This window comes from Leptidea sinapis, chromosome 25, assembly GCF_905404315.1.
Source record: "Leptidea sinapis chromosome 25, ilLepSina1.1, whole genome shotgun sequence".
NCBI classification, from domain to species: Eukaryota; Metazoa; Arthropoda; class Insecta; order Lepidoptera; family Pieridae; genus Leptidea; species Leptidea sinapis.
This window is the reverse complement of record NC_066289.1, coordinates 9357282-9369817: the sequence shown is the minus strand read 5'-3', so window position 1 is coordinate 9369817 and position 12536 is coordinate 9357282. Positions and strand designations below refer to the sequence as shown.

Here is a 12536-nt window from a genome sequence, read left to right as displayed (position 1 = left end):
AAACCGCAATGTAAAATTTGTTTTTTATTAATAAATATAAAAAAAAAAAAAAAAAAAAAAAAGTGTGATTATATGCCTCTCTAAACTAAATGTATGTTGACAGTCATAGTAATTTGTGTATGTCTGTATGTTTCGGCAATCTCCAAAAGAAATAGGATATTATTATAATGAACTAGAATTACAAGAAAACAAAATTAAGAGCAAAATACGGGCATATTTGATACATAATTAGTTAATTCAATCAGAGTGCTGGTGTGTGTGGGAGAGGTTTAAATCTTGCATTGTCCACACTTTGAATTTGTATATTTAATCCCCGATGTGAGGGAGATGACTGCGAAATTCTTCATTCATCAGAATTCAATACAATATAGTTCAATAATATTTCAACAGCATGACCCAATTGTAACATTTTATAGTTGCTTTTCAAGTAAAAAAATTATAATAGAGATATGATATTTACCTTTAACAATCATGTCTGCTAAATGATATGGATACAACATAAGTCTCTGTATACTGCTTTGCACCAAAGTTTCATAATATTTCCTTTCATCTTTTCTAACTGTGCGCACTAAAAAGTATAATAAATTTATGTCAAGCTAATATTATATGTTTTGTAGTTCAAACATTTGTGTGGAAAAGGTTATTATAACATAAATGATACCAAAAACTGGGAATGGAGTTACCAAACTCAGGCTATTTAATGTTGGCAGTTTTATTGTATAATATTTTATTGCAGTGAAATTTTATTTAAAAACAATAAGCCCACTGAGTGTCTTGCGACTGTTCTTCTCAGGTCTGAAACATTCTTTTTCGAATAGGTGGTAGTGCTGAATTCATTAGGATATTTTAAATCCTATTTTTAAAGAAATATTTAAATTTGAATATACACATTCAACTACAATAGAATAATAATTAATTTGTACATTGACTGCAATTACCAATAAGTTCAGAGATAGCTTACAGAATCAATCACTCCGGAGATACTTTTAAACATTTGTATATTATGTTGCAATTAACACAGATTAAAGATAATAATTATTGATTTAATTAAAATGGATAGTAAATATAGGAATCCAATTTTTTTTAACAAAATAAAACCAATATTTTGCATACTAACTTACCTAGACTACCTCGAAAACGTAGTTGATTTTTAATACTAAATTCAAAAATGTACTTTTCATAGTCTCTTGAGGAATCATTTAGTAGCTGGAAAATAAATGTTTATAAAACCAAAATTAGAAAAATAAGAACTATTTACCAATTAACATCATAATTCATACACTAAAAGAGTAAATATAAAGTTAAACATGTATTACTTTTTTCACACTTCCTGGCAACTGATTCCATTGAATTTTTTTTCTGACACATTCATCAATTTCGTCTTCCATATTAAAAAGCAGTCGAAAGAGTTCACATTTGTAGAAAAAATTAAATTACTTATAACATATAATCAATAACTTATCATTAATTTATAGTTTTAAGTTTATTTTGATATTTTTTGTAAATAAATTGATATCATAACATGGCAAGATGTCATTTCACCTAAATTGTCAATTGTCAGCTGATAAGTTTTTTTTTTAAGCTGATGGTTTTGTTACCAATGCTCATCATAAGAAAAGTTCAAGTCCACAGATATTCTTTTTAATCATTTTATGAACGCCTTCTCAGATAATTCTTGAAGCCTATAGATTGAACTTGGTTTGAATTCGATGCAAAGGAATATTACCCAAAAATTTGTATAACAACTTTCAGGGCTATTCTAAAATACAAAACTGCAACAGTACTACAACACGACGACCGCCGCGGTCGTCAAAAAGTTCTATTAAACAGGCCTGTAGCAGTTTTTTTTGCAGTAATGTTGCCGTAAATGATTACCTATTCCCCTACTAAGAGTGCACTGCATTGAACGTTGACTACAAAATCATCGTATTCTGGTAAATTATTTTGGCATGATGGCATTTCTTACAGGTTCATTGAAGTACCTAGAACATAAGAAACTTATGTTCTTTAACTTTGGGACTTTCTAGTCAATAATATAAATGTTTGGATGACAGGCCTTTGACAACACTCAATAGACTTTATATTGCGGTTTGAGTCGTGAGCCGATGGCCTCGTTGCCAGCGCTCTAAATAATAAAAAAAAAGTGGTATATAAAAAAATATACTGGTAGGCGTAAATATCGCGCTGTATTTTTTTATTTTTTTTGGAATTAATAGTAATTTCTGTAAATAATGGAAGAAAATATCAAAACAATGAAGCTTAATTACACAATACACAAATATTCCAGCTTTTCCGCCCATTATATACCTCAGTAAGTAATTGTGAATGTTGGTGCACCGGGAATTTATTTTTATAAAAAAACAATGTAAATAAAATGCAGTTCAATTAGATTCATATAATCGACATATATGCATGCTGGTTATCCTATTAGTCGTAGAATTTTTGTCCAGGAAATGTGCATATATTTGTACTTTTTTTATATTTCAGGAATATAATGGTCAATAAGCCTTCTGATCAACTGTCAAGATGGTTCACAGACAGTTTCACACCATCACAGTTTATAATGCTTAAATTAGAATCTCCGGCTTTAGTAGAGGTGATTAAATTTGGTAAATATATGAAACCACATGTGAGTGATCTGAAGAAATTCCAAGTGTATGGAGGGACTGATGAGAATAATTTGTCCTTACTCCTGACAGCGTGAGTATATGTATATTTTTTTTAATTAATTTTAATAGAAAACATGTACAGTAGTATCGCTAAACAATCAACATTAGTACTATTTAAATCTGAATAAATTAATTGTGCTATTATTATAAGTATCATAATCATTGTAACAACTATTATTAAACATTTGGAAACTTGATAAGTTGAACAAAACAATGGCCAGTAATTTTATTTTGATGTATGTAATTTTTTAAAATACTGTAAAAAGTTACATAGTAAGAAATCTGTTATTTCAAACAGTTTTAGCAAATAATATAAAGGCATTTAAATTCTCAAAATTGATTCCTTTAGAATTCATTTTGATGTTATTTTTAATAACTACTAGATACTACTACCACTTCGGAAACAAATGGGGCTCTGAGAGCGAAGAAGCAATGCAAGAAACTCTCCCAGCATTCTTGTTTTGCGCTCTTTTCAATATTCACAGTCATTTCTATTGCTATAAAATAATCACAATCTAGTACCAGGCTGTCAGATCATTTAGATATTCAGCGGTGGAGTAATAGGATTTACGAACAGTGGCTGGGACAATATTATAGAAGTTTACATTACCCTTAAAGCTATTATGTATCTTATGAAGCCTACTAGAATTAGTTACAAGCAATCCTTTATTTCTAGTGTTATAATAATGAAAATCACTATTAAGAGCAAAAAGGTGACGGTTTTTGTGAACATATAAGATCTTCATTTGTGTGCTGATAATATAACATAACACATTTCTGAATATCAAACCAAATAATTGGCTTAATTTCTGCATAGTTTTTTGATCTAAATATTGACACAGTTGGAAAATTACACTATTGTAGCAGTAAAGTGAAGTCTTGTTGACTACTTAGTATTTTAGTGAAAGTGCAAAAAGTATCTAGTAGTTGTTTGAAATGTTTTGGTACAAATAAGATCAAATTTATTGTGCTGTGATGATCTTATTATGTAAAATTATGTATCTAAATGATAAGCCTTAATAAATAAATAAATGTACACACAAAGGGCTTACTTAACCCAAACATAAAATTTGCAGCATTTGCCATCTCCCCCCCTTCAAACATTTGGTATTTGTCTGGTTAGAAGAATTAATAAATTTTAGTGTCTGTTGGTACATATTTTTGTGATAAATAAACATTTTATTACTAACTGACTCCAATTCTATAATTTATAATTTTTTTTTTCTGTCTGATGTCTTTTTAAAACTTAAGAAAAACTTGCATAAGAACTTAAAAAAAATTGGTGTGTTGTGGTGATCATGTGATTGCCTTATGGATAGGTTATATATAATGAGTATATTCTGCCCACATCTTCATCCACATTCCTAATAGTACTACTTAGGGATATCTTATAAACTATAGATTTCCTACCCCCGGTGTGAGTAAAATTTCATGATTCAACTTCAAAGTTGATGTGTGAAATCAAAACAGGCAAACAAACCCAAATTTGTGTTATATGCTTAAATTCTGTTTTGCATTGTTTTAGTTTGTAAGCCTGCCTAAGTTCAGCAACAAAAAAGATACCCGCTACTATTTATGATAGATAGAAATTTTGAATTTTAATATTATGAGAAGTGTTGTTTGTAGATTAAGGAGACATATTAGTGTTGCTTGCAGCTTGATTTTATATTATTGGTTGAATCCAATATATAAGATAATAATAATAATATTGACACACTTTTCACACAAATTATCTTGCCCCAAGTTAAGCATATATAGCCTGTGTTATGGGTTACAAGACAATGATATATTTAATATATATTATTACAATATACTTACTAAAACATACATAAATTCATATAAGCATACATAAATACATTTAAACATCCATGACTCGGAAACAAACATCCATATTCATCATATAAATGCTTGCGCCTACCAGGATTCTAACCCGGGACCTCTAGGTAGTAGGTAGGATCACTAACCACTCGGCTATACAGGTGGTCAAGATGTACGATCAACCCACCCCAAAACAATAGTAATATCAGACAAACAAAAAGTTGCTTCTATTTATATTATATATTAACTTTTTGAGACACATTTAAGTCCACACAAATGCAGTGTCTGGCACGGCTATCATTTATAGTGTTAGGAAATGTGATTTCTTTTGAAAATATTTTCAATTAAATATACCTTTTTTAGTGGCTTGCGCAAGGACAATTCAGCTGAAACATTTAGATTGCGACATGTGACACAAGAGGGCCTACATTTCCCGGTACAGTATTTAAAAATAGTACCACTGCAGTCCTGGGGTCCTGCTTCAAATTTTACCATCTGGTATATTGAACTGCTTGGCAAGAATCAGGAAGAACTGATAAATAGAGCTTTGGATACAATTAATATGGTAAGATATATTATGGGACAAGCAGACATAGTACAAATTAGCTGACCCGGCAAACATTGTTTTGCCATATAAATTATTTTTAGAGTTAGACCATTTCTTGGACATTGCAACATTACTTTATTTTACTAAAATAAACGTAGCCTAAGTTACTCCTTATTACATCAGCTACCAGCCAATAAATGACAGAACGAAAATGTTATTTTGGTGTATGTGTACCGTATATATATTCATAATATCCAATTTTTATTTATATGTATCACACAATATTTTTATAAATTATAGCCTATATGTTATTCTGGTGTGTAAGCTATATTATTGTAAAGTTTCATCAAAATCCATTCAGTAGTTTTTGCATTAAAGAAGTTCAAACATACATCCACACATACAAACTTTCACATTTATAATATTATTAAGATTAGGTAACTTGATGGTGATCAACACCTATGCTACAGAACTCACAAATTAAAATTCAAATATTTTTATTCCGAATAGGATTTAAAATAACTTGTTGAATATCAAAAACTAACAACCATTATTTCATTGCATTGTATTAAAATTCATAGTATTATATACAATTCACACACACACACACATAATTTGCCTTAAAATATGGGAATAATTTTTTTAAGGATAAGTTAAAGTATGATAATTTAAAAAAATAATAATTATGAATTAATTCTTTGAATTGTAGCGGAAAGAAGAGGAAGCAGTACGAATTCTATTAAAGCATTTACGCCGTAGGAGATATAAAGATGCCTTTGAAGCTTTGTCCAGAGAGAGTGGGGTGAAAATAGAAGGGCCGGTACAGTCACGGCTCTGGAATGCTCTGGTTGAGAACAAAGACTATAAACTAGCTGAGAAAATTTTTGAAGAAGCTGCTAATGGTAAAAAAATATATGATTTTCTACTTCTCTTAAATTTTTTTATGATGAGTTTGTCAAGTTTATGAGTATGAATCTGGCCTTTGTGAGTGTGGCATCTGTATTCTCAAATAGGAGAGATGTTTATTAACGTTTTTCGCGAATAGTAAATAGGGAATGATATAATATTCATCCATATATGAGCTTACATCTATATATTTTGTTAGTAATATTAATTGCTAACTTACAAAATAGTGTTGGTAAAAAATTTATTAATTTACACATAGATAAAAAAATTAAATTGAAAAAAAAATAATGGTCCTGGTGGATTTCCCGATGATGACGGTAAATTACTATACGACTGCGTGATACCGTATCCAGCGAGCCAGCATCGGAGCCATCTATGCCAGCTGAGCGAACGTCGCGGAGGCACTACAGTGGCGCGGCAGTCCCATCAGCACCCGAAACGCGTTATTGTATTGAACTCGCAGATCGCTGTATGTCCGCATTGTATAGTTAACCCAGAGGCTGCAGGTGTAATTGGACGGACAGACAGTGCTCTGCGCTCTCTTTCAATGTCTACATTGTCATTAAGGTCCTCTGTAATCCAGTGACCCAAATACGCAACTTGCTTTACTTTATTTACAGCTGTACCAGATAAGCTGAAATCGAACCGAATGTGTATCGCCTTTTAATCGGCCAGAAAATCCTTATTTCGCTCTTTTTCTCGCGTGCTATTGAGCCCCTGTGCCACCACATAGGACTCACAAATTTTCAGAAGCCTTCGTAAAGAACTGATCGATGGGCTCATCAGCACCATACCATCTGCGTAGCTGATATTATGCACGCACACTCCTTCAATATGACACCTGATGGCTGTGCAGCTGAGCTCATCCTTCAGTTGGTACACATACATGCTGAAGAGCTTGGTAGAGGTCAGCTCCCCTGCCTCACCCTGCATTCCAGCCCGTACTCCTCCGAGGCAGAGCCTGCCCATCTTACGTAGTTCTTTATTCCCCATAGAATGTCGTATGATACAAGATCAAAAGCTTTAAAAAATGAAAGCTTAGTAGCATGCATATACTGGGGTCTTTCTACTCGTATTATACCATACAGTCTACTTGAGGACCAGTAATGTGGGGGATATCACTTACTATCAATTCAACCCCATGCTCGTCCATCGATGTCTGATAAAAAAACGATAATTAGCTTATTTTTGATCAAAATTATTATGTGTTACGTAGATGGGGAGTTGGAGTGGTATATGTCTTGGCAGCCTTACAACCCTGAGTGGAAGAAGTTATGCGGGTGCTCCTCTGATGTGGAAGATCGCTTATCCAGTGGCGATCAGACTAACTCTTCAGTCACCAACAGGAACAATGACCTCATATGCTCTGACCGTGAACCGAGATTAGATCCCACCGTACGTATATTGTTTATACATATCCGCATTTTAATGAAACAATAAATAATAACAAATAAATTATAAAAGGACTATATATATTTGATGTAACTTTTTAAACATTTTAATCCATAGTTTTAGAAGTTTGCCAGTGGGAGGCCTTCCCTACTCTTTGCTCAGGATGCCGGCTTGATTATGAGAACCAAAACGGCGCCTTTGTACTGTGAAGCAGTTATGTATAAGCATTTTTGTGTTTCGGTCTAAAGGGCCGTAGCTAGAGAAATTACTGGGGCAAAGATACTTAACATGTAATTTCTCAAGGTGTTGAGTTCAATTGTAGTGCCGCTAAGAATTTTTTGAGTTATTCAAGAATCCTGAATGGCAGTGCATTGTAATGGGCAGGGCATATCAATCAGCTTAACGTAATCATAAACGAAAAAACAGTACATCTACTAATTTATTGCAATGTATCAGAGGCAAATCAATTGTAATAAGGATGGTTATATCATCCTGCATAAGATTATGAAGTAACAATTAGTTGATAGCTTGAATTACACAGGATTTACCACTGAATGGTGAGGACAGTGAGGCTGAACTAATCTGTGACAATAACAGCTGTCTTAGTCGACCAGGGCCCAGGGGTGGACATCAGTTGGTTGTTGATTCTAACACTGGTAAACTATACTTCTTGTAATGTAATATCTTCTTAATATTATATATTTAACACACACACACACACACACACACGCCTTGTTCCCGTCGGGGTAGGCAGAGACAATAGAATGCCATTTGCTTCTATCCTTACAAACCTCACGAGCTTCCTCTACATTCATTACTCTTTTCATACATGCTCGCCGGTTGCGGGTGCTTCGGACCTCTCCTTTTCTCAAAACGTCCCCAATTTGGTCGACGAATGTTTATTTGATACACTTAATACTATCCTAATGTTTTAAGTATTCTTGAGTGTTAATTCCGCCAATATTCGTCTATATTGTCGGAATTAATAACTTAAATTAATCTCAAAACTTGGATACTTATGGATTTCCCCAAAATAACGCATACTTTAATAAAAACACTTAATACTATTTGCTTGGCTTGTATCCATCTATAAAATGTATTTAAAAAATAAAAAATAAAATCGCTTAAGAGCAAACCAAATTTCAAAGTAGAAAAGTTGAATATGGAGAGTTCGTTTTGTAGCAATATAAATTCAACTTTATTATTATTAACTTTCCACAATTTAAATGAAATGGTTAAATGTTGTCGTCAACAAATAATAGCCTTTCTGTGTGAACATATGTTGTAATATTTAATTGCTTTTTAATGATATTATATTAAGTTTCCTAAGACAATTATTGTTTGGAGAATTTTTTACTTCTAAATTAATTCTAAAGTATAATGGTTTAAATGAATATTTTTAAGAGATTCGTAACCAAAATAAAACCTATAACTAAGATTCGGCTGTCTGGGAGAGTTATCTCATAAACCGCAAGAATAAGAAATCTAAAATTGAAAGAAGTTCGTACTTCTATTATTTGTATAACAGTAGATAGAAGAAACATATATGGCGAAATTCAAAATGGCCGTCACGCAATTAAAATAATCAAAATAAAATTAAAATAATAGTTTTATAGCGATAGTGATTTTCTTTGCGACTTTTCAAGCTCAACTTTTTTGAACTCATATTTATTACTTTAATTGGAACTCTGTTCACAAGTGTAATTAATTTATCTAGAATCTAAATGACTAACGGCCGTTCTCAATTTTCAGTCTATCTCCGGTTGTTCCAATTTCAACGTCGACAAATTTATTGGGACTTTTCTGTCCCAATAAATTTGTCGACTCACCTTATCCGTACACGCTGTCTGTCAATGGGAGAACGTATAGCTTACCAGGGATAGAAGTTTGTATGGAAATTGCAATTCACGCGTCGATAAGAATGACTTATCGGGTATATTGGGACAGCTTCAGATTATTGACACCTAATAACTGAGAGTAGAAGGTAGTAATTTATCTCTATTTGTAGATAGTATATTGGGAACGGCCGTAAATGGTTTTCGACTTTGATGTTTATATAATATTTAAATGTTAACCAGGTACATTATATCTATTTGGTGGATGGAATGGCACTGAAGACCTTGACGATCTGTGGAGGTTTGACCCTGAGACGGAGAGATGGACCCTGCTGTGTGAACACAGTGAGCAGCACGGTGGACCTTCGCCCCGCTCTTGTCACAAGATGGTCTTTGACCCTGTCCACCAGAAGCTATACACACTTGGGAGGTACCTGGATAATGCTCAGCGGACTCCAGCTAACTTGAATGTGAATATATTTTTTTTCACAAGAAAATAATAATATTACATTCCTTATTATAGTTCAATAAATGGTCCTTCGATCCGGATGCATGGGAAATCTTAAGCGATGAAATCGATTTTAGAAAGTAAACATTTTTGCTCGCTGATGAATGTTTGGTTAACTAGGGCTTAATGCAATAATGCTACGTACAGTAGCTTTGGAATATCTGTATGATTTGTGGATCTTGCTGTGTGAACACGGTGGGCCTTCGCCCGCTCGTGTCACAAGATGGTCTTTGACCCTGTCAACCAGAAGCTATACACACTTGGTAGGTACTTGAATAATGCTCAGCGGATACCAGCGAACTTGAATGTGAATATAATTTTACACTTTTTTACATTTTTAAGATGACATTCTTTATTTTTTTTTATCTGTTTACTCTGCATTAAAATCCTCGAAACTAACCAGTACAGTACATATAGTCGATAGCGCTATAGAATATCAAGGAAATGTATGGAGGCTATGTTTTGTCACGTGATCATTAGATCGTTGTTATTGGCTAAAATTTAACGTACTCAGTGAACTCTTGCTAGTTGGCTTAGCCCACAAATGACATGGCAGTTTAAACCATTATACAATGTCATTGTTAAGTGTTGATTACATCCGATGCCTTTCTGCACATCCAAAGAGTTTCAGAAGTTGTATTGATTTTGTTCACATAAAATACTATGTCTATGGAATCGATTTTGGAAATGAAATGACTTATGATTGTGACAGATTCTCGATATATTGACTCCATAATAGGATTTTATGGAGTCAATATGGGATTATAATGAAATAATTGTGTAGTTTAAATTGTAATGAACTGCTGAATATCTAAGGGATCCGCCTGTGACTAGATTATGATTATTTTTATAGCCTTAGCAATGACAATACAATATTGTATATTTGATTAAAAACAGCGCAAAAAAATGCTCGGAGAGTTTCTTGCGCCGCTCTTTCTCTCTCAGAGCGCCATTTGTTTCCGAAGCGGTAGTAGTGTATATTGTATATTAGAAATGACATCAAAAAGAATTCTAAAGAAATCAATTTTGAGAAAATAAATGCATTTTATGCCTTTTTATGTCTGTGTACAGAGCGACTTGTACGTGTACTGCGTGCGGAACGGTGCGTGGACGCTGATACAGCAGGACACTGCACTGGCGGGCGGGCCGCGGCTCATGTTCGACCACCAGCTGTGTCTGGACCCCGACACCGGCACTCTCTACGTGTTCGGCGGCCGCGTGCTGCCCAGCGACCCGTGAGTACCGGCTCATGTTACACCAGCTGTGTCTGGATCCCGACACCGGCACTCTCTACGTGTTCGGCGGCCGCGTGCTGCCCAGCGACCCGTGAGTACCGGCTCATGTTACACCAGCTGTGTCTGGACCCCGACACCGGCACTCTCTACGTGTTCGGCGGCCGCGTGCTGCCCAGCGACCCGTGAGTACCGGCTCATGTTACACCAGCTGTGTCTGGACCCCGACACCGGCACTCTCTACGTGTTCGGCGGCCGCGTGCTGCCCAGCGACCCGTGAGTACCGGCTCATGTTACACCAGCTGTGTCTGGACCCCGACACCGGCACTCCCTACGTGTTCGGCGGCCGCGTGCTGCCCAGCGACCCGTGAGTACCGGCTCATGTTACACCAGCTGTGTCTGGACCCCGACACCGGCACTCTCTACGTGTTCGGCGGCCGCGTGCTGCCCAGCGACCCGTGAGTACCGGCTCATGTTACACCAGCTGTGTCTGGACCCCGACACCGGCACTCTCTACGTGTTCGGCGGCCGCGTGCTGCCCAGCGACCCGTGAGTACCGGCTCATGTTACACCAGCTGTGTCTGGACCCCGACACCGGCACTCTCTACGTGTTCGGCGGCCGCGTGCTGCCCAGCGACCCGTGAGTACCGGCTCATGTTACACCAGCTGTGTCTGGACCCCGACACCGGCACTCTCTACGTGTTCGGCGGCCGCGTGCTGCCCAGCGACCCGTGAGTACCGGCTCATGTTACACCAGCTGTGTCTGGACCCCGACACCGGCACTCTCTACGTGTTCGGCGGCCGCGTGCTGCCCAGCGACCCGTGAGTACCGGCTCATGTTACACCAGCTGTGTCTGGACCCCGACACCGGCACTCTCTACGTGTTCGGCGGCCGCGTGCTGCCCAGCGACCCGTGAGTACCGGCTCATGTTACACCAGCTGTGTCTGGACCCCGACACCGGCACTCTCTACGTGTTCGGCGGCCGCGTGCTGCCCAGCGACCCGTGAGTACCGGCTCATGTTACACCAGCTGTGTCTGGACCCCGACACCGGCACTCTCTACGTGTTCGGCGGCCGCGTGCTGCCCAGCGACCCGTGAGTACCGGCTCATGTTACACCAGCTGTGTCTGGACCCCGACACCGGCACTCTCTACGTGTTCGGCGGCCGCGTGCTGCCCAGCGACCCGTGAGTACCGGCTCATGTTACACCAGCTGTGTCTGGACCCCGACACCGGCACTCTCTACGTGTTCGGCGGCCGCGTGCTGCCCAGCGACCCGTGAGTACCGGCTCATGTTACACCAGCTGTGTCTGGACCCCGACACCGGCACTCTCTACGTGTTCGGCGGCCGCGTGCTGCCCAGCGACCCGTGAGTACCGGCTCATGTTACACCAGCTGTGTCTGGACCCCGACACCGGCACTCTCTACGTGTTCGGCGGCCGCGTGCTGTCCAGCGACCCGTGAGTACCGGCTCATGTTACACCAGCTGTGTCTGGACCCCGACACCGGCACTCTCTACGTGTTCGGCGGCCGCGTGCTGCCCAGCGACCCGTGAGTACCGGCTCATGTTACACCAGCTGTGTCTGGACCCCGACACCGGCACTCTCTACGTGTTCGGCGGCCGCGTGCT

At 37.5% G+C, this 12536-nt stretch overlaps 1 protein-coding gene across 1 annotated transcript in view; it reads right to left on the bottom strand.

Annotated features, from left to right (window-relative positions):
- The window catches only part of LOC126972152 (protein FAM91A1), a 28677-nt gene extending 27157 nt beyond the window's left edge, over positions 1 to 1520 (bottom strand). Inside the window, exons 1-3 of the mRNA XM_050818740.1 lie at positions 1317 to 1520; positions 1122 to 1206; positions 461 to 568 (exon numbers count right to left, since the gene is read on the bottom strand). Of these exons, the coding sequence (XP_050674697.1) occupies positions 461 to 568; positions 1122 to 1206; positions 1317 to 1388 (265 nt within the window). The 5' untranslated portion in view covers positions 1389 to 1520. The remainder of the gene's footprint in view (positions 1 to 460; positions 569 to 1121; positions 1207 to 1316) is intronic.
- Between the last annotated feature and the right edge of the window lie 11016 nt (positions 1521 to 12536).